This window comes from Chlorocebus sabaeus, chromosome 10, assembly GCF_047675955.1.
Source record: "Chlorocebus sabaeus isolate Y175 chromosome 10, mChlSab1.0.hap1, whole genome shotgun sequence".
NCBI classification, from domain to species: Eukaryota; Metazoa; Chordata; class Mammalia; order Primates; family Cercopithecidae; genus Chlorocebus; species Chlorocebus sabaeus.
This window is the reverse complement of record NC_132913.1, coordinates 58667584-58690567: the sequence shown is the minus strand read 5'-3', so window position 1 is coordinate 58690567 and position 22984 is coordinate 58667584. Positions and strand designations below refer to the sequence as shown.

Below are 22984 nucleotides of genomic sequence, written 5' to 3'. Positions count from 1 at the left end.
TGGACGATTTCTCTCTTCTCCCTCATTTATTTGTTTAATCATTTATATGAGTATGGATACATGGATATTTATTTTATTCTTTGGGTTGTAATCCAAAACTACTTTTTATTTTGTTGGTCAGAGTGTTCTAGCTTTGGGCATTGGGTGCACGTTCAGTTGGCTCCCGTGACCTTTTGACAATACCCTCAGCACTGCAGGTTTTTTTGTTTTTTGGGGTGTGTGTGTGCACTTCCTTATTTTCTGGCACTATAAGACGCTCTTGGCTCATCTTATATTCTCTGCCTCAATCCTAGAATCAGCCATTTCTCCAAGGAGCCATGGTTCTGTTTTATTAGAGAATGGTTAGAAATGAAGATCTGGGTACTGAGTGTGCTTGTTGCCACCGGGATGTGGTGACTTCTAGGCCCTCTCAGATGACAGAGTAAGGAAATATATGTGTGTATACTAATCAATGTATACATACATATCTACAAATATTTCTATATGTAACATGTATATTAAGCTAAATGTGAGTGCATACAAATGACTCACATTCTAAGCCATCATCATATAGATTATTCTAGCCTTTTCTTCCCTTTGTTTGTAACCTCCCACTCCAACAGTGAGAAACCTGGCTTCTACCAAGTATCACCTACTTACTAATTGTTCAATTCTGATTTCCTTGTGTACTGATTTCAGAATTGTACCCTTTATCAACTAGAGTACAGTGCTTATTACCATTCCTATTGCCTTTAGTTTTACAGACACTATTTGTATCTAGAATTATTTAGGTCAGCACCTTTTTCTATATTACTTTTTATTCTCTGAATATTCCATGTTTTCATACCTGTTTAATCTTTATTTGTGCTAATCATCCTGCCTGAAATTCCCTGGCTTTTACCCTTTTCTCCGTGGAATGTTACTCAGTCTTCTATACCCAGCACAAATATTGCCTTCACCAGAAAGCTTCTCAGAGCCACCACTAGTAGACTTAATCATTCACTCCTCTGTGCTCCAATAGCATTTTGTACTACCTTTACTATATATCATGTCAGGACTCTTTGTTTGCATCTCTTTCTTCTTCACTTAATGGTAATTCTTGACAGCAGAAAACAGATGGATTTGTCTCTGAAATCCCAGGACTTAACAATAATACATATTACATAACAGAAAACCTAATAGTGGCTAAAATACAAAAGGATTTACTTTTTTCACCTAGCAAGAAGTCCAGAGATAGACTATCACTGGTTTACCTGTTCAATGATGCCATCAAGAATCAGGCTTTTTTCCTCTTCTGTACACAGAAGTCTAAATGTGAAATGCCAGGTAAATAAGTTAAAACCAATTTCATTCTGGCCCAGTATAACATGTTTAGAGACAATGTCCAGAGAGATAAGAATAGTTCAGATATTTTAGATTGAGATGGCTTTGAGATGAGCTTACATTAAATCCCTTAGAGAGTTAACTTCTGAGTCCCAGTTGTCTCTTTTTGTGTGAGTGAGTGTATCATGTAGCCACCATTCAGAGCAGTCATGGAGAACAAACACTAAGCATGAGATTCCCATTTTGAAGCTGCAGAGTTACTGACGTCATAGTGTGATCAAAGTGCTCTGCAAATACTTACTGTAATTATTGTTGTTGTTCTGTTCTTGCTAATAACCTTATTTATACCCTGAAATTATAATCATCCAAAGAAAGATTAAAACAAGATGCATGAGTTGCCTGAGCTGTTTGCCTGGCAGATGGTCACCCTCTGAGTTCTCTGAAATTGCCAGGGTTAATTGAAGCTTCAGTTTTCACTGCAGTGTAGTTGATACTTAAGTGTTTCTTACCTGTCAGCTTTCACTCTCCAAAAAAGTACAGCAGTAGTGCTTAATTTGTTCTCATTAATGCTAGCCCCTCAGGTAATGTTTAGTGCAACTTCATTCTAGATGATGTTTGCTCCTCTGAATGAAAACCTTTGTACCAGCTTCCCCGCTGAGAAGAAATGCTAAACAGTTACAAAGGTGAAAACATGAATGTCTCACTAATTTATTTATTTAAAGGATACTCAGAAGTCAGGAAACATTGAAGGGAAGTTAACTTTTAAGTGGTGGACTGGTATTTAGTGTATGGTTAATAGCAGTTCCTCTCCCTGGGGTTGCAGCAAGCTGAGACAACTGGGAATCATCCTTGGGGAATTTTACAAATAGTTTTTCCTAGAGCTAGCTAAGTGCCCCAAGGATAATTGTTATAGATTCATACAAACAGCAGTACGATCTGCTCTATTTCTTTGGTGTTCCTCTAGTAGTATTAAAATGCAAGAAAGCAGTCTTAGGAACCAGCTTAAAAAGCAAGGGAACTAAGAAGTCGTTCTTTGTCTCTACTACTCAGCTCTGCAAAATCAAACCAGTGAAAAGACCTGGGTGTTAAAATGTTACATTATTTAGGTGATGCAAGAGCCGTTTGTCTGCACCTTGAGATTTGAGTACATATTATACATATTGTTATATATGGGTTCAGCATATATAGTAATGTGACAAGCCAAATAAGAGAATGACTCTGCTCTCCTAAATCTGGGGACTGCTGGCTACCAATGGCATTGCTTGCTATTTGATTAAGGCCCAAGAGAAAAACAGTTGAGAGAGATGAAGGGAGAGAAGGAATTCTGGGCCTCCTGAAATCAGTTACAACAAATTAGCAACCCCATTAAAGACTGGGGAGTCAGTAACATGATCCTTCTTGTATATATGGTACACAAAAGTAGAAGGCAAATAGGGTATATGTATGTGAATAATAAAGCTGTTCAAAAAAGCAAAAACAAAAAATCCAAAAAGGTGGAATGTGGATTCTTTAATTAGATGCTTGGACTGGAATTGAATTTCTGTCAATTTTTAGCTGGGTGACTTTAGGCCTGTTAGTTTACTTCGTCCTTTATAGGCTTTTTCCTTAAAACAGTACCCCTTGATAGGGAATGGAAGCTAAATAAGATAATATACTCTATATAAGTGCTCAGGATAGGTCATCACACATGGTACATATTTAACTTTTCTAAAAAAAAAAATGAAATTTACATGGAAGATATATTGGAATTGATGCTTTATTTCCTTTTATTTATTTATTTTTATTTTGAGATGAGGTCTATGTTGCCCAGGCTAATCTCAAACTCCTGGGCTCAAGCAGTCCTCCTGCCTTGGCCTCCAAAAGTTCTGAGATTACAGACATGAGCCACTGTGTTCAGCCTTTACTTTCTAAAATATTTTTTCAATTTGCAAAATATACTATGGAGTCTTTCCTTTTATTAAAATCCTTCTTTTAAAAAAAAACAGTATTACTCAAAACTGTTGCTCCCCAAAAGCAAAATTTGCAGTTAAGAGGTATTTTGTCATGTACATTCCACACATTTTACCTATTCCTGTAGCATATGTTATAGTTTGTTGATATGGTCAGGCAGATGTATGAATCATTGTGAAAAGGACTCCATTTTAGTGGTAGGCAAAGCATCTAGCCAAAATTTGTAGCTGGGGAGAGATCTGCTCCCCACACGTTGGCCTTCTGTATCAAGGCTGCTGCTTTTGCCACTGCTCATTGTGGTGGTGGTCCGCTCAGGAAACTGGAACCTATTAAAACCACCTTCCCCTTGGCTTGTCAGATTACTATGTATGCTGAACCCAAGTCCTTTTATACATTTGTTCTTTTCCTTACATTCTAAAATAGGCACATACCTACCTACACCTAGAGCTGGCAGGAAGTCTGTCAGCTTTTCTTGGTATGCTTTATATTTGGTAGCATAATAAATGCGATTTTTAACGACACTGTCAATCTAACACTTGAATGAGTTTCGTTTTCTTTCTTGTCTGTTCCTTAGTGATTGCTTTAGCCATTGCCTATTCATGACTGAGCCTTAGCGTTAAGATCTCACGCGGCATGCCCCTAAAGTCATGCTTTTTCTGTTTCATTTTGGCCTTCTTAGGATTCAAGAGGAAGGACCTTAATAGGATGGTGAGCTGAAAATGGGAACCTGTGGGCAAAGTTGGTACAATATATGCCTTTTATGTGACATTAGTTTGAGTTAAGTGAAGGGTCAGGACCACGTTCTCAGATTTTTCACATAGTAAATTTTAAAAAACTGAAACACCTTATCAGGAATTGTGGAAATTTCTGTTGCCTTCTTCATACTGTTTTGTTTTTCGTTTTTTTTTTGTTGTTGTTTTTTTTTTTTGTGACAGAGTCTCGCTCTGTCACCCAGGCTGGAGTGCAATGGCGCCATCTCAGCTCACTGCAAGCTCCGCCTCCCGGGTTCACGCCGTTCTCCTGCCTCAGCCTCCCGAGTAGCTGGGACTACAGGCGCCGCCACCACGCCGGGCTAATTTTTTTCGTATTTTTTAGTAGAGACGGGGTTTCACCGAGTCACCCAGGATGGTCTCCATCTCCTGACCTCGTGATCCGGCCGCCTCGGCCTCCCGAAGTGCTGGGATTATAGGCTTGAGCCACCGCCCCTGGCCGCCTTCTTCATACTCTTAGACTTCATCCATCTCCAGAACTTTTTCATCTTCCATAAATGAAACTCTTTATTTATTTTTTACCTTTTTGGTGTCTAGCGTCTCTTCTTTAATTGTATATATCTGGTATACAAGAAGATGTTTTAATACACATATACACAGTGAAGTGGTTGCCATAGGCAAGTAGATTAACAAATATATCATCTCACATAGTTACCTTTGTGTGTATGTGTGGCAAGTGTACCTAAAATCTACTCTTTCAGCAAAAATCCCAAATATAATAAAATACTATTGACTGTAACCCTCGCATTGTACATTGGATCTCTGGACATGTTCATCCTACTTATCTGCAACTTTGTATCCTTTGATCTGCATCTCCCCATTTCCTCTCACCCCTTCCCATATCCATTGGAAACTTAATTCTCCATTCCCCAGCCTCTGCCAAACACCACTCCACTTCCTGTCTCTGTCAGTTTGACTACTCTAGGAACCTTATACAAGAGGAATCATACAATATGTGTCCTTTTATGACTGGCTTATTTCACTTATCATAATATCTTTAAGATTCATCCATGGTTGTAGCATGTGTCAAAATTTCCTTTCAAGGCTGGATAACGTTCCATTTTACATATATATATGTATGTATGTATCACATTTTGTTCATTTATCTTCAGTGGACACATGAGTTGCTTCTACCTTTTGTCTATTGTGAATGATGTTGCTATGAATATGGGTGTACAAATATCTCTTTTGTCTCTACTTTCACTTCTTTTGGGTATATACCCAGAAGTAGAATTGCTGAATTGTATGGTAATTCTATGTTAATTTTTGAGGATTCACCATAATGTTTTTTCATAGCAGCTGTATCATCTTATATTCCAATAGCAATGAATAAGGGCTCCAATTTCCCAATTTCTCCACATCCTCACCAGTACTTGTTATATTCTGGGCTGTTGCTGCTGTTTTTAAATACCAGCCATCCTATTAGGTGTGTTGTTTGTTTCGATTTTAATTACAAATGTAATTAATAAATTTAGGGCTATTCAGATTTTCTCTTGTGTTATTTTGTTATTATTAGTAAGTTATGGTTTTCAAGGACTTTGTCCCATCTAATGAATGCAATAAAATTGTCCATAATATCCCAGTATTAGCTTTTCAATGTCTGTAAGGTCTGTGGTGATATCTCATTTCTTATTCCTATTATTGGAAGTTTGTGTTTTGTGAGACACATGTTTGATATCAGTCTTGCCAGAAGTTTATCAGTTTTATTAATCTTTCCAAAGAACTTTTGACTTTGATTTTTCCCTGCTTTGCTCATTTTCCCTCCTTCCCTCCCTCCCTTTTTTTTTTTTTTTTTTTTTTTTTTGAGATAGGGTATTGCTCTGTTGCCCAGGATGCAGTGCGATAGCATGATCATAGCTCACTGCAGCCTTGAACTCCTGAACTCAAGTGATCCTCCCTCGTTGGCCTCCCAAGTAGCTGGGACTACAGGCACTGGCTAATTTTGTTTGTTTGAAGTTTTTGTTTGTTTGTTTTTTTAGAGATAAGGTCTCACTATTTTGCCTAGGCTAGTCTCAAAGTCTTGGCCTCAAGTGATCTGCCCACCTTGACCTCCCTTCCACAGCTCTGAGATTACAGGCGTGAACCACCATGCCTGGCCCCATTTTCTATTTCATTGCTTTCTGTTTTATTATTTCCTTCTTTCTACTTACTTTGGGTCTAATTTATTCTTATTTTTCTAGCTTGCGAAGATAGAAGCTGAGGCCAGGCAAGGTGGCTGATGCTTGTAAATCTCAGCACTTTGGGAGGCCAAGGTGGGAGGATCCCTTGAGCCCAGGAGTTCAAGACTAGCCTGAGCAACATAGGCAGACCTTGTCTCTTAAAAAAAAAAAAAAAAAAAGTAGCCAGGTGTGGGTGGCACATGAGTGTAGTCCTAGCTACTTGGAAGCCAAAGCAGGATGATCACTTGACCACAGGAATTCAAGGCTGCAGTGAGCTATGATCATGCCATTGTACTCTAGTCTGGGTGATAGAGCAAGACCTTGTCTAAAAAAAAAGAAAAAAAAGTAGCCAGTTGTGGGTGGCACATGAGTGTAGTCCTAGCTACTTGGGAGGCCAAAGCAGGAGGATCACTTGACCCCAGGAATTCAAGGCTGCAGTGAGCTATGATCGTGCCATTGTACTCTAGTCTGGGTGATAGAGCAAGACCTTGTCAAAAAAAAAAAAAAAAAAAAAAGAAGCTGAGATTAATGATTTGACATCTTTCTCCTTTCTAATAAAAATGTTTAAAACTATAAATTTCTCTCTATACACTGCTTTAGTTGCATCCCATAAATTTTGATATTTTGAGATTTTGTTATTCCGTTCAAAATATATTTTAATTTCAGATTTGTTCTTTTACTCATAGGTTATTTATAGCTGTGTTGCTTAGTTCCTTAACATTTGGAAACTTTTGTAGCTATCATTATTATTTTGAATTTGGATAAAAAAGCAAGGATTGACAATATGCTGCCTATCAGAAAAGCACTTTAAATGTAAACATACAAATAAGGCCGGGTGTGATGGCTCAGCCCTGTAATCCCAGCACTTTGGGAGGCCGAGATGAGCAGATCACAAGGTCAGGAGATCGAGACCATGCTGGCTAACACGGTGAAACCCCATCTCCACTAAAAATACAAAAAAAAAAAAAAAATTAGCCAGGCGTGGTGGCAGGTGCCTCTAGTCCCAGCTACTCGGGAGGCTGAGGCAGGAGAATGGCGTGAACCCAGGAGGCAGAGCTTCCAGTGAGCCGAGATTGCACCACTGCACTCCACTCCAGCCTGGGCGATACAGCAAGACTCTGTCTCAAAAAATAAAATTAAATTAAAAATAAAATAAAAAATAAAAACACACAAATAGACTAAAATTTTTTAAAAAGATACACAACATGCCATACACAACATTACATTAGACACCTGGTAGGTCTGTGTTAATATCAGACAAAGTAGACCTCAAGAAAATGACTATTACCAGAGATAAGAAGGGACATTTATTAATACAAGTTAGTTCATCAAGATATTAACATTTAATATTATTATAGCCAAAAAGCACACTGTATGATTTTAATACTTTGGGATTTATTTTTATTTATTTATCTATTTTTTGAGACAGAGTCCCACTGTGTTGCCCAGGCTGAAGTGCAGTGGTGCGATCTCGGCTCACTGCAACCTCCGCCTCCTGGGTTCAAGTGATTCTTGTGCCTCAGCCAATTGTAGGCACCTACCACCATACCCAGCTAATTTTTTTTTTTTTTTTTTTGTATTTTTAGTAGAGACAGTTTTTCACCATGTTGGCCAGGCTGGTCTCAAACCCCTGACCTCAGGTGATCCTCCTCGGCCTCCCAAAGTGCTAGGATTACAGGCATGAGCCACTGTGCCTACCCAGCCAAATTTATCTATTTATTGAGACTTGTTTTATAGCCCAGCATCTGGTCTACCTTGGTGAATATTCCATGTTCATTTGAAAAGAATGTGTATTCTTTCTATTGCTACATATGATGTTCTTTCTATAAATATCATCTAGGTCAAGTTAATAATGTTCAAATCTTCTTTATCCTTTTTGATTTTTTGATAGCTTGTTGCTGATTATTTTTGTATTTATTACTGAAAAAGGGTTGTTAAAATCTCCAAGTATTACTGTGAATTTATTAAGTTCTCCTTTTAGAAAGTTCTGTCTTTCTGCTTCATTTTATTTTACAGCTTTGTTATTAGGTACATGCATATTTAAGACTGCTATGTTGTCTTGATGAATTGGCTTATTATCATTATTAAATGTCCCTCTTTTTCTCTATAATAGTCTTTTCATTGAAGTCTACTTTGTCTATTAATATAGCCCCACCAGCTTTCTTATGCAGTGTTTGCATGGTATACCTTTTTTTTATGCTGACCTTTTTGTTTCTTTATATTTAAAGTGCTTGCCTTATAAACAGTATATCACTGGGTCTTACTTTTTTTAATCCAAGTTCATAATCTGCTTTTTAATGAGAACCCATTTACATTTATTGTAAGTATTGATATGGTTGGGTTTAAATATGCCATCTTGGTATTTGTTTTCTATTTGTCCTATTTGTTTTTATTTGTTGTATTTGTTTCTATTTGTCCTATTTGTTTTTCATTCCTCTGTTCTTCCTTTCTTGCCGTTTTTTTGATGAATGGAATATTTTAACTGTACCTCTTTGTGTTGTTTCAAATAAAAATACTAGTTATTCACACAGTTTTGTGTGAATAAGATATTATGCAAATAATATCTGAGTTAAACTGGTATTCAAATTAGAGTATGCCAAAAAAGAGCTAAGAGAAGGTACATAAAGGGATTGGGTCATTCTGGTGGCAGAAACCTACTCTTTCTACCAGAATTTTATTTGGGGCTGGCCCTGCCCTTCTTTTCCCACAAAATTGAACCATGACCTAGCAAACCTTAGGCTAACATGGTAGTAATAATACAAAGCACATATTTGTTAATCATTGTAGTTAATATAATTGGATAGCTACCTGTATATTGTCACATTCTTCTGTCACTTCCTTCGCACTGCAAGGATCTTAGTTAGGATCCACCCTGGAAAATATGAAGTAACTTCCATCCAATGAGACTTATGTCAGACAAATACCATTTTTATGTAATCAGTCAAACAATTCATGAGCAGCTTGGTGCTGCCTCTAGAAGCTTGCAATTTAAGTGAGAAGGCATTTATATAATTTTATTTTGTGTTTATATTATATAGTCTCCTATATACGTTTATTATATATTTATATAATAAGATAAATAGCAATGCAAGGCTGTGCGTAACTGTTATGGATAAGTAAATGAAATAAAGATGTTTATGTAGTTAATTAAAGAAACAGCTACCTAAGTAGGGAAATTGCCACATATTTAGACCCTGGTCACACTATGCTTTCTCCCCAGACTAGCAGCCTGCAAGATTCACATTTCTCTGACATTTTCCTGAATTGCCTAATAATCCAATCTGGTTGTATCTTTTTGTCTCTGTCTACAGAGGCTCTTGGTCATTTATAGTGAGAGAAACTCTTACTTTTTCTTTCCTCTTCTATATATAGATGGGTATAGATAAGTATCACGTGATTATTTAAAGGATTGAAATTCCATTTTGATTTGCCTTTCCTGGGTAGGAAACATTTACATCATTTTATACTTTTGAGCATGAATTGCCTCTCTTTCTAGGTGTAATCAATTTCTACTCTTCAGCATACAGAAGATTTTATGAATACTATTCACTGCAGAAAGAGCTCTAAAAATAATTTTGCAGGTAGGGTTTTATAGAACACTGATAGTCTTATGTGGAACATTGGCAGGCAAAAAGAACAAAGGCACATCAGGGTAAAGGTGGTAGTAGATGGAGCATTTCATTTCATTTGCCTCCACCAAAGAGCTTGCATTTACTGGAGAAGGAAAACAAATAAGAAACAGGAGCATCTGCACTTGCTGTTGAAGGTTTCATTTCTCATCACTGTTAAGTCACATTTGAATGGAACCATTACAGTCTTGTTGGTATGTGTAACTATGCCACCACTTTTTTTTTCCAAAAGGAAAATCTTGAATTTTATGTTTAAAAGTACAAAGAGCTGTTTTCGACATTCTGCAGTTCATTTTGGAATTCACAGTCTTAAACCTATTCATTTTCAGTAGGGTGGTAAAGAGTGCACAGTATATGGCATTTTTACGCCTAATAGCACCTCCAATAATCTGTGATGCATATTACATACACACACCTTTTAGCATCTGTTTCCACCTGACAGCTGACAGCATTAGGCTGAACGTTGTGATGAACAACTGAAATGTCAAGCAGTATTACAATGGTTTCTTATTGGAAAAAGTAAGCTCCTTAGAGCTTCTTTTTAATACTTTTCCATAAAGATTTTAAAGTGACACATTTACAAGTATGTAATTAAGATGACATCTTCTTTAAATGTTTGTTATTCTTCCAGAAATGGAGATGGATTTGGGCTAATCAGCAGATGATTCTCCTCTCGAGCTAGGGTGTAAACATGCTTTTTTTTTTCTCCTTTTTTTAAGACAGGGTCTTGCTCTATGACCCAAGCCAGAATGCAGTGGCACAATCATGGCTCACTACAGCCTCATCCTCTAGGCTCGGCCTCTCATGTAGCTGGAACCACAGACGTGCACCACCACCCCCGAGTAATTTTTTTTTTTTTTTTTTTTTGTGGAGACAGGGTCTCACTATGTTGCCCAGGCTGGTCTCGAACTCTTGGATTCAAGTAACTCTCTCGCCTTGGGCTCCCAAAATGTTGGGATTACAGGTGTGAGGCACTGCACCTGGCCTTAAGCATGCATTTTTGTTTTGTTTTGTTTTGTTTTGAGACAGAGTCTTGTTCTGTTGTCCAGGCGGGAGTGCAGTGACACAATCTCGGCTCACTGCAGTCTCTGCCTCCTGGGTTCAAGCAATTTTCTTGCTTCAGCCTCCAAGTGGCTGGGATCACAGGAGCATACCATCACTCCTTGATAATTTTTTCTTTTTGTATTTTCAGTAGAGATGGGGTTTTCCTATGTTGGCCAGGCTGGTCTCAAACTCCTGACCTCAAGTGATCCACCCTCCTCGACCTCCCAAACTGCTGGGATTACAGACATGAGCCACCGTGCCCAGCAAAGCATGCATTTTGTTCAGGGAAATCTATTTTGCATCCATATTGCTGACTATTCTTAAAAATATATGTATACAGTATTGTTAGAATTAAGAATTGCTATGATTCTGTCTTAATATTTATTTATTTGACTGATTTTCATATTATTCATTTCAGCACAGAGAATGAGAGTTACAGGTTTGTTTTTTTATTCTTCTACCGTACTTGGGATTTTTGTCTAGTGGTCACAAAATATTTCCTAGAAATATGTTTTCCTAGAATTACCCTCCCAAAAATAAAATTACTTTTTTAAAAAAAACTGTCTTTAGTACACAGATTCAGATTTTGGACTTACATGCTTTGGTCATGCACTAAAAATTAAATGAACAAATAAAATGTCTAACAAAACAAAGTTGGTTAAGGCTATGGCTTTCACAAAAAAGCCAGCCAGTGTTGCCCACCCTAAATATTTCTTTCCCATCTCTTGGCCTGAATATACTTCAGGAGAGAAGCTGTTATGCTCATCTTTCATTAAAAAGTTTCTAGTTTTCCTGTGCTTTCTCAGATTGAAAACCTTTAGAACCAGGTTTTGGGTGTTAGGTAAACAATACACTGTTTAATCTATGTTGACTAATTAATCATTTGTAACTTTTTAGGTACTGCTTAGGATGAACATGATTTGGAGAAATTCCATTTCCTGTCTAAGGCTAGGAAAGGTGCCACACAGATACCAAAGTGGTTACCACCCAGTGGCCCCTCTGGGATCAAGGATTTTAACTGACCCAGCCAAAGTTTTTGAACACAACATGTGGTGAGTTTTCTTTTTAAGTCTGATATTATGTGTGTTTCTTAAATATCACCAGTGGTATTATTTTCATTTAGAACTAAGAAAGGGATTTTAAAGCTCATGACCTAACTCATATTGTAGAGGTCCAAAAGCTAGGGTAACCAATCCTGTGACATAAGTGTTGCCGATTCTGAATTTCATTGCAAATGGAATTGGAAAAGTGAAACTTCCCATGTGCTTTTAGTAGCCTTGAAGTTCTTGCAGGCCCTTCCTGCTTACCTCTGATCCTGATTTGCCTGCTGTCACTGGGTGGGGGTGAGGATTCTTTCCTAGGTGGGGCCCTCCTGCAGCTCCACAGTCCTTTCCCTCTTTTTCATACTTGTCATCCGGCAAATGCGTATCAGTACCTGCGGCTTACTGAACACCAGGGAGATCACATTGATATGATTCTCACCCATGCTTTCAGGGAATCCACACTATTTGGAAAGATAGATATTTACAGAAAAAGCTGATAATTACCCATACAAGGCAGTAAATTGTGAGAGCTCAGTGAGTGTTACAGACTATGTGCCGTATGAGAACAACTCTGTAATGCAAAACCACTCCTGTTTGGGCATAGTCAGAAAGTCTTAAAGTGAGGGAAACTGAGGTTAGGATTATAGGTATACCTCAAAAATGTTGTAAGTTTGGTTGAGACCACTGCAGTAAAGCAAATATTGCAATAAAGTGAGTCACACAATTTTTTTGGTTTCCCAGTGCATATAAAAGTCATGTTTACACTATACTGTAGTCTCTTAAGTGTACAATAGCATTATGTCTAAGAAACCAATGTACAAACCTAATTAAGTAATTTCTTGCTAAAAAATGCTAACAGTCATCTGAGCCTTCAGTGAGTCATAATCTTTTTGTTGGCAGAGGGTCTTACCTCAATGTTGATGGCTGCTGACTGATCAGGGTGGTGGTTGGAGTGGCTGTGGCAGTTTCTTAAAATAAGACAACAATGCAGTTTGCCTCATCAGCTGACTCTTCCTTTCATGGAAGATTTCTCTGTAGCATGTGATGCTGTTTGATAAGATTTTACCTACAGTAGAACTTTCAAAATAAGTCAGTCCTCACAGATCCTGCCACTGTTTTATCAACTAAGTATATGTAATATTCTAAATATTTTGTTTAATATTTAGAATTATGTCTAAATTCTTTGTTGTCTAAATTATGTCTAAATTCTATTGGGGGAACCCGCCCCCAATAATTCCACGTAAGTTGTTTTTTATTTCCCTATGTTGGCCGGTCTGAGAAATAAAGGGAAAGAGTACAAAAGAAATAAATTTTAACGCTGGGTTTCCAGGGGAGACGTCACATGTCGGCAGATTCTGTGATGCCCTGCAAGCCGCAAAACCAGCAAGTTTTTGTTAGTGATTTTCAAAGGGGAGGGAGTGTAAGAATAGGGTATGGGTCATAGAGATCACTTGCTTTACAAGGCAATAAAATATCACAAGGCAAATGGGTGCAGAGTGAGATCACAGGATCGGGGCGAAATTAAAATTGCTAATGAAGTTTTGGGCACGCATTGTCATTGATAACATCTTATCAGGAGACAGGGTTTGAGAGCAGACAACCGGTCTGACTAAAATTTACTAGGCGGGAATTTCCTCATCTTAATAGGCCTGGGAGCGCTATGGAAGACCGGACCTTATTTCATCACTTATCTGCAACTGTGTAAGACAGACATTCCCAGAGCAACCATTTTAGAGACCTACCCCTAGGAAAGCATTCTCTTTCTCGGGGCTGTTCCTTGCTGAGAAAAAGAATTCAGTGATATTTCTCCTATTTGGTTTTGTAAGAAGGGAAATAATGACTCTGTTCTGCCCAGCTCTCAGGCAGTCACACCTGATGGTTATCTCCCTTGTTCTCTGAACATTGCTGTTATCCTGTTCTTTTTTCAAGGTGCCCAGATTTCATGTTGTTTAAACACACATGCTTTACGAACAATTTGTGCAGTTAACGCAATCATCACAGGGTCCTGAGGCCACATACATCCTCAGCTTACGAAGATGATGGGATTAAGAGGTTAAAGTAAAGACAGGCATAAAAAATTATAAAAGTATTAATTTGGGAACTAATATATGTCCATGAAATCTTCACAATTTATGTTCTTCTGTCATGGCTTCAGCCGGTCCCTCTGTTGAGGGTCCCTGACTTCCCGCAACATAATTCTTTGTTGTAATTTCCACAGTGTTCACAGTGTCTTCACCCCGAGTAGATTCTGTCTCAAGAAGCTACTTTAATTTGCTCATCCCTACAAAGGAACTCCTCATCTGTTCAAGTTTTATCATGAGATTGCAGCAATTCAGCCTAAATCTTTAGGCCCCACTTTTAATTCTAGTTCTCTTGCTGTTTCCACCATATCTGCTGTTACTTTTTCCACTGAAGTCTTGAACCCCTCAGAATCATCCATTAGAATCAACTTCTTCCAAACTCCTATTGATGTTGTTATTTTGACCTCCTCCCATGAATCACAAATGTTCTTAATGGCGTGTAGATTGGTGAATCCTTTCCAGAATGTTTTCAGTTTACTTTGCCCAGATCCACTAGAGGAATTACTATTTATGGCAGCTGTAGCTTTACGAAATGTAGTTCTTAAGTAAGTCTTGAAAGTTGAAATTACTCCTTGATCCACGGGCTGCAGAATGGATATTGTATTAGTTGGCATGAAAACAACGTTAATATCCTTGTACATTTCCATCAGAACTGTGGGGTGACAAGGCATATTGTCAGTGAGCAGTAATATTTTTCAAGGAATTCTTTCTTCTGAGCATTAGGTCTCAACAGTGGGCTTAAACATTCAGTAAACCATGCTATAAACAGATATGTTGTCATCTAGGCTTTGTTGTTTCATTTATAGAGTATAGGCAGAGTAGATTCAGCATTTTTTAGGGCCCTAGGATTTTTGGAATAGTAAATAAGCACTGGCTTCAACTTAAAGTCAGCAGCTGCCTTAGCCCTTAACAAGAGAGTCAGCCTGTCCTTTGAAGCTTTGAAGCCAGGCATTGACTTATCCTTTCTGACTATGAAAGTCTTAGATGGCATCTGGCCGGGTGCGGTGGCTCACGCCTGTAATCCCAACACTTTGGGAGGCCAAGGCAGGCAGATCACGAGGTCAGGAGATCAAGACCATCCTGGCTAACGTGGTGAAACCCCGTCTCTACTAAAAATTAAAAAAAAATTAGCCAGGCATGGTGGCGGGCGCCTGTAGTCCCAGCTACTCTGGAAGCTGAGGCAGGAGAATGGCTTGAACCCAGGAGACAGAGCTTGCAGTGAGCCGAGATTGCGCCACTGCACTCCAGCCTGGGCAACAGAGCGAGACTCCGTCTCAAAAAAAAAAAAAAAAAGAAAGTCTTAGATGGCGTCTTCTTCCAATAGAAAACTGTTTTATTTACATTGAAAATTTGTTTTTTAGTGTAACCACCTTCATCAGTGATCTTAGCTGGATCTTTTGGATAACTTGATGCTACAGCTTCTCCATCAGCACTTACTGCTTTGCTTTGCACTTTCATGCTATGGAGATGGCTTGTTTCCTTAAACCTCATGAACCAACCTCCACTAGCTTCACTTTTCTTCTGCAGCTACCTCATCTCTCTGAGCCTTCATAGAATCAAAGAAAGTTAGGGCCTTGCTCTGGATTAGGCTTTGGCTTATGGGAATATTGTGACTGGTTTTATCTTTTATGCATACCACTAAACCTTTATTCATATCAGTAATGCTATTTCATGAGAAATAGCATGTGTTCATTCATGTATTCACTAGAGTAGCATCTTTTCATTTTTTATTTTATTTTATTTTTTTCAGACAGGGAGACTCTGTCACCCAAGCTGGAGTGCAGTGGTGCAGTGGTGTGGTCACAGTTCACTGCAGCCTCAACCTCCTCCGGGGTCAAGTGATTCTCTGGCCTCAGCCTCCCAAGTAGCTGGGACTATAGGCATTCACTGCCATGCCTGGCTAATTTTTGTATTTTTTGTAGAGATGGGGTTTCACCATGTTGCCCAGGCTGGTCTTGAACTCCTGAGCTCAAGTGATCTTCCCAACTCAGCCTCCCAAAGTGTTGGAATTACAGGTGTGAGCCATAGCACTCAACCTGGAGTAGCATCTTTAATTTCCTTTAAGAACATTTCCTTTGCATGTCACAAGTTGACTAGTGCTAGAGACTTAGGTTTTGGCCTATCTCAGCTTGCAGTAGGCCTTCCTCACTAAGCTTAGTCTTTTCTAGCTTTTGATTTAAAGTGAGAGATATGTAACTCTTCCTTTCACTTGAACATGTAGAGGCTACTGTAGGTAATCAACTGGACTCATTTCATATTGTTTTGTCTCAGGGAATAGGGGAGCCTGAAGAGAGGGAAAGAGACAGGCAAAACCAGGTCAGTGGAGCAGTCAGAACACACATAATATTTATCAATTAAATTCGCTGTTTTATATGGGGATGGTTCATGGTGCTCTAAAACAATTACAATAGTAACATCAAAGATCACTGATGACAGCTCATAACAGATATAATAATAATGAAATAGTTTGAAATATTGCAAGAATTACCAAAATGTAACAGAGACATGAGGTGAGCACATGCTGTTGGAGAAATGGTGCCAATAGACTTGCTCAATGCAGGGTTGCCACAAACCTTCAATTTGTAAAAAATGCAGTAACTGTAAAATGTGATAAAGCAAAGCATAATTATACAAGATATGCCCCTATTTATATTGCCTCCAGTGCATAGCACAATGCCTGACACACAAATATTTGTTGAATTAATGCTTTGAATAGGTAAACTGAAATAAGGGCATTCTAGTTGGATAGAAAATCATAAAGCACTGAGATGAGGAAATATAAGGCATTTTCAGGAGAGAGAGCATAGGATAGTTTGCCTTAACAAAGGCTTTCCTAGGAGATTGGTGAAAGATAAAGTCAGAATGACATAGGCCAGATGAGGGGGTAGGTTTACGATTGTGCATGGTCCTGAATTCATAGCTGAAGTTTAAGGCATTACAGAGCCACTGAAGATAAATGACATTATAGCTAGTGTATTAAGTGTATATATTTGGTAACACCATACTAGACTGATCAGCAGGAAGAATTAGAAGCAGGAAAGGTCCAGCGAGCAAGAGATCATGACAGAAGAATAAATAGAACTTGGTGCTTGTGCAGAGTAAAGAAAAAGGAAGAAGTTGACTCTGAAGTTTTGATCTTAAGTAACTAATAGAAATAGGAAAATCAAGAGGTAAATGTATTTGTTTTATTTTGGAAGAAAGATGGTGAATTTGGTTTTAGACATTTTGAATAGGCTTTGTGAGCAGGACATTCAGGTGTAAATGTCCAGCACGCAGACACTGCTGCTGGGAAGAGGGAGAGTGGTCAGAGCTGAAAAAGTCAAGTCGGGTATGATATCTGCAGACAACATTGTTATCAGACTAGCCTCTGGAACAGCATCTCTGGGGCTAGGAAAGTGATTCACGGGCCTTTTATGTTTTGATTGCAACTGAATCTCAATTTTGAAAGGGAATACATTGATTTTTTAATTAATTAGTTCTACACTGTACAATATGGTAGCCACTGGCCGCATGTGGTTATTGAGCACTTGAAATACATTAATAACTAGGCTGAATTGAGATGTACTGTAAGATTTTTAAAACTTAGTACAAAAAAATGGTAAAGAATCTCATTAATAATTTTTATATTGAATTATATGTTAAAAATGAATGAAAATTTGGATATATGCAGTTAAATTATATATACACACATACGTACATATATATACACATACGTACATATATATTATATATACACATACATACATGTATATTTTATATATATATATATTTTTTTAATAAGACAGTCTCACTCTGTCGCCCCGGATGGAGTGCAGTGATGGAATCTCAGCTCACTGCAACCTCTGCCTTCTAGGTTCAAGCAATTCTCCTGCCTCAGCCTCCTGAGTATCTGGGATTATAAACATGCACCACTGAAGCGGGAAAAGCTCCCATGTCCCCCTCGCAGGATGTGTGATGGGGGTGTGGCTCACTTCTTCAGTGACCCACTGCTCAAACCTCTAGGGGAGCATACAGATGGGCAGGCTGTGGGGCTCCGACCCCCTGACAGTGTTTAGGGGTGAGTGTTTACAGCTCCTGAAGCCCCAGCGGGCGTGTGTTACAGGGTGCTCTTTTAGTTTAGCCATCCATAGGCAGCTTGTGTTAGCTCAATTATACCCCTGCCTTGTCGTAAAGACAGAGGACTTTCTGTATCCCTGGGTTCTTGCCTTGTTGTACGGGAAGAATCAGATCACTTACGAGCTTGGAGAATGAGTGCAAGGTTTTACTGAGTGGAAGTAGCTCTCAGCAGATGGGGGAGCCAGAAGGGAGATGGTTTTCCCCTGGAGTCGGACCGCTCGTTGGACTGGGCTGTCCCCTGGCTGCCCTGCCCAAATGTCGTTCTGCTGGTTGGTGGCCTGCTGGTGTGCTGGTTCCTGCTGATGTGCTTCTCGCGATGTCCAGCCACCTATGTGTCTGCCTGCTAGGGTCTGGGGGATAGGGGGTGTTTATAGGCATAGGATGGGGACGTGGCAGGCCAGGGCGGTCTTGAGAAAATACAACATTTGGGCAGGAAATGCCTGTCCTCACCTAGGTTTGTGTGGGTGAAGCCCTAGCCAGGGACCATGTTCTCCTCTAGCTAGCACTTCCCTTCCCCGCTTCTGTATCGTTTAAAGGGACCATGCTCTTCTCTTCCATATCGCCACCATGCCCAGCTAATTTTTGTATTTTTTGTAGAGACAAGGTTTCACTGTGTTGGCCAGGCTGGTCTCAAACTCCTGACCTCAGGTGAACTGCCCACCTCGGACTCCCAAAGTGCTGGGATTACAGGCGTGAGCCACTGTGCCTGGCCTAAATAAAATATATTTTTAAAATTGGTTTTACCTCTTTATTTTCACTTTTCTTTACCATGGCTACTAGAAATTTTAAAACTACATATGTGGTTCACATTATACTTTTTTGGACAGCTGCTCCATTAAACCATTTTGACTACCATCACCAATATGGATAGTTATCGCAGGCTATGAGTTGAAATGGGCCCTTTGCCAGGCAGTTAAATCTCCAGAGCAACTTCTGATCTTAGGCAAGCTCCTCATTTACCAATTTTTTTGTTTTCTTCATTAGACCCTAGTGATTTAGCTATCTATATTCTCTTTTTCCATCTGCTACCACGTGCTCTCTTGCCTGAGATTCTTGCCTACTGATTTAAGTCGTTTTGTCATAGACTCTCAAACACATGGGCTAGCTTTGGGCTGGCTGCACAAGAATCCTTCAGGGAGTTACTATTTCAGTAGGTCTAGAGGTATGACCCAGGAATTTCTAACTTGAAAAGGCTCTTTTAGTAATTCTGTTGAGGAGCCAGGTTTGGGAACCCTTGATCCAGTCCAATGGTTTTTATAATTTTCTTTAGCAACAGAACTATTTTCAAGTGAAGCTTTAACATGGAATCCTAGGATTTAAAAGATAAAAGCAAACCTGCCCTGAATGAAGTTGGCATAGAGGCCTGGAGCATCAACAGCACCATTTCCTTTTCCTTCTCACTTCTCTTCACTTACTCTAGCAGCCTACAGGACCCTTAGGGCTCTGTTACTCAGTTTGAAAAACATTGATCTAGTCTAAACAGCCATCTGTCTTCATAGCATACCCCCCAAGGGGTTGGCCAGTCTGCACCTGACACCTGTGGTGAACTCTCTACCAACACAAATACACACTGTAAGAGCAGTAATAAAAATTGTTTCACCCAGGGAAGAGGAAGGTAGTTGATTCACATTATCTTCCCACACACTTTTTTTACATATTTTTCTTCTTAAAGAGAAGATTTGTAAATTAAACGAAATGTGGTTTTGTCTCCCCATCCTTCAAGTCCAAAATTCTGTTCAAAAGTTTTTGTTTTCTTCCTTATTTTCTCCTTTATATTTAAGAATAGTATTTCCTCTCTTGCTGAATTTGATTTTTTATTTGTTTGTTTGTTTCTGTTTGAGACAGGGTCTTGCTCTGTCACCCAGGCTGAAGTACAATGGCACCATAGTGGCTAATTTTTTATTTTGTCTTATTTTATTTTTTTTAGAGAGGGGTCTTGCCATGTTACCCAGGCTGGTCTTGAACTCCTGGCCTCGAGCAGTCCTCCTGCCTTGGCCTCCCAAAATGCTGGGATTATAGGCACGAGCCACCACACCCAGCCTGAATTTGATTTTTTAAAGATGTTTCTAGAAAAGTACATGTCAATTTTCTCTTAGAGGTGTTTCTCAGAATTATCTACAATTCATTTTTCCATTTAGCCTTTGGTTTGTAAGGATGATTTACTCTCCGTATGACAATACTTTTTTTTAATTTTAAGAAAAAATAAAGATACTCTTTTTTATTTAGTTTGTAATATCCTGAGAAAGATTTGCCTTCCAGATTCTGGGTGTTTATATTACTAGTACTTATAACTGCCTATAGTCTTTTACTTACTTACTTACTTACTTAATTTAAAGACAGCATCTCGCTCTGTCACCCAGACTGGAGTGCAGTGGCACAATCACAGCTCATTGCAGTTTTGACCTCCTGGGCTCAAGTGATCTTCCTGCCTCAGCCCCCCAGGTAGCTGAGATTACAAGTGTGTGCTACCACACCTGGCTAATTTTTTATTTTTTATAGAGATGGGGTCTCACTATGTTGCCCAGACTGGTCTTGAACTCCTGGGCTGAAGTAATCCTCCTGCCTCAGCCTCCTAAAGTGCTGAAAGTACAGGAATGAGCCACCACAGTTGGTCTAGTCTTTCATTTTTTGTCTGTCTGTTTGCTTATTTGAGACAGGTTCTTGCCCTGTCACCCAGACTGGAGTGCAGTGGCATGGTAACAGCTCACTGCAGCCTCGACCACCTGGACTTAAGTGATCCTCCCACCTCAGCCTCCCAAGTAACTGGGACTACAGGCATGTGCCACCATGGCTGGCTAATTTTTTGTGTTTTTAGTATAGACGGGGTTTTACCATGTTGCCCATGCTGGTCTTGAACTCCTAGGCTCAAGTGATCCACTTGCCTCAGCCTCCAGTGTGCTGGGATTATAGACGTAAGCCTCTGCACCCAGTCATTCTGGATATTTCACAGACATGGAGTCATGCGATGTGACCTTTTATGTCTGACATCTTTCACTTAGCATAATATCTCGGAGGGTCATATACCTTGTAGCATGTATTGGCACTTTGTTCTTTTTATGGCTGAATGATATTCCATCATTTGTATACATCACAGTTGGTTTATTCATTCGTCTACCAATGGACATTTGGGCTGTTCCACTGTTTTGCCTCTTGTGAATAGTGCTGCTATGAACATGGGTGAACTATGTTCTTGTTTGGGTCCTTGCTTTCATTTCTTTGGAATATATACCTAAGAGTGGAATTGCAGGGTCATGTTTTAATTCTGTGTTTAAGTTTTTGAGAAACTCAAATTGTTTTCCACAGTGACTGAACCATTTTACATTCTGCCTATTGTCTTTTAATTATACTTAGTACATTTATCAATTTTGGAGGGTGGTGACAGGAAACGATATTCAAAATGCTTTTGAGACATGGCCCTGAGATCTGTCTATATTGAGGAACTTACACGGTTACTTGGAAAAATCATTCCTTATTCCACAATGTTCTTGGTTTAAGCATATAGAAACTTTTCAAGGGATCTCAGCCATTTATAAGGAAGCACTAAGCACTTGTATTACGTGACTACATCAGCTAGGCCATTGGCATGCTCCCAGTAAGGAACACACTTTCCATCATGGACCAGCACTTGTGTACATAACATATACACATATATAAAACAAGAAAAAAGTTTCCAGTACAGTTTTTACCATGTGAGGTGTGTATGCAGTGTTTTCCATTTATTTTATTCTACTCTGTTTCTGTTTCTTTCTTCACGGGTTGCTTAGAGTAACTAAATTGATTTCAGGACTCACCAAGGTTTATGACCTTTAGTTTAAAAACACTGAGCTAAGCCTTTTTTTTGTAGATCCAAGGTAAGACTGTGTGTTGCAACATGATTTCTATTATGTAACCCACTTAAATAATAGACAGTTTCCAGAATCTCAAAGGGGTTCAGATCCCAAGAATTCTTCATTATATAATTTTCCTTATATAAAAATTTTACTTATCATCTGATTCCTCTTACCCTGTTTCTTACATAGTTCTTTTTGTTTTTTACATGTTCAGTACACATGTGTGTTTTTTGGGGTTTTTGTGTTTGTTTGTTTTTTTCAGACAGAGTCTCGCTCTGTTGCCCAGGCTGGAGTACAATGGCTCGATCTCAGCTCGCTGCAAACTCCGCCTCTCAGGTTCAAGTGATTCTCCTGCCTCAGCCTCCCAAGTAGCTGGGATTACAGGCGCCCGCCACCACACCCGGCTAATTTTTTGTATTTTTAGTAGAGATGGGGTTTCACCATGTTGGCCAGGATGGTCTTGAACTGCTGACGTCAGGTGATCCACCCCCCTCAGCCTCCCAAAGTGCTGGGATTACAGGCGTGAGCCACTGCGCCTGGCCCAGATGTGTGTGTGTGTGTGTGTGTGTGTGTGTGTGTGTGTGTATTTTTTTTTTTTTTTCTTGTAGTCTTCTTTTTTTCTTCTTTTTTTTTTTTTTTAATTTTACTTTGAGTTCTGGGATACATGTGCAGAATGTGCAGGTTTGTTACATAGGTATACATGTGCCATGTGATTTGCTGCACCTATCAACCCGTCATCTAGGTTTTAGGCCCTGCATGCATTAGGGATTTGTCCTAATGCTGTCTCTCCCATTGCCCTCCACCCGCCGACAGGCCCCTGTGTATGTTGTTCCCCTCCCTGTGTCCATGTGTTCTCATTGTTCAACTCCTACTTATGAGGGAGAACATGCAGTGTCTGGTTTTCTAGTCCTGTGTTAGTTTGCTGAGGATGATGGCTTCCAACTTCATCCATGTCCCTGCAAAGGACATGATCTCATTCTTTTTTATGACTGCATAGTATTCCATGGTGTATATGTACCACATTTTCTTTATCCAGTCTATCATTGATTGACATTTGGGT

General features: G+C 39.2%; 1 protein-coding gene across 11 annotated transcripts in view; it reads left to right on the top strand.

The window, feature by feature from the left end:
- The window catches only part of METTL8 (methyltransferase 8, tRNA N3-cytidine), a 180016-nt gene that overhangs the window by 32933 nt on the left and 124099 nt on the right, over positions 1–22984 (top strand). For 10 of the 11 annotated variants that reach the window (XR_012094219.1, XR_012094218.1, XR_012094217.1 and 7 more), the window contains exon 2: positions 11752–11906. Coding sequence is in view for 4 of the 11 variants with exons in the window: in XM_007965331.3 (XP_007963522.1) it covers positions 11764–11906 (143 nt within the window). In the remaining 7 variants the exon portion in view is untranslated. Of the gene's footprint in view, positions 1–11270; positions 11294–11751; positions 11907–22984 lie in introns of those variants that run through there. The other variant, XM_073019811.1, reaches the window with a different exon arrangement.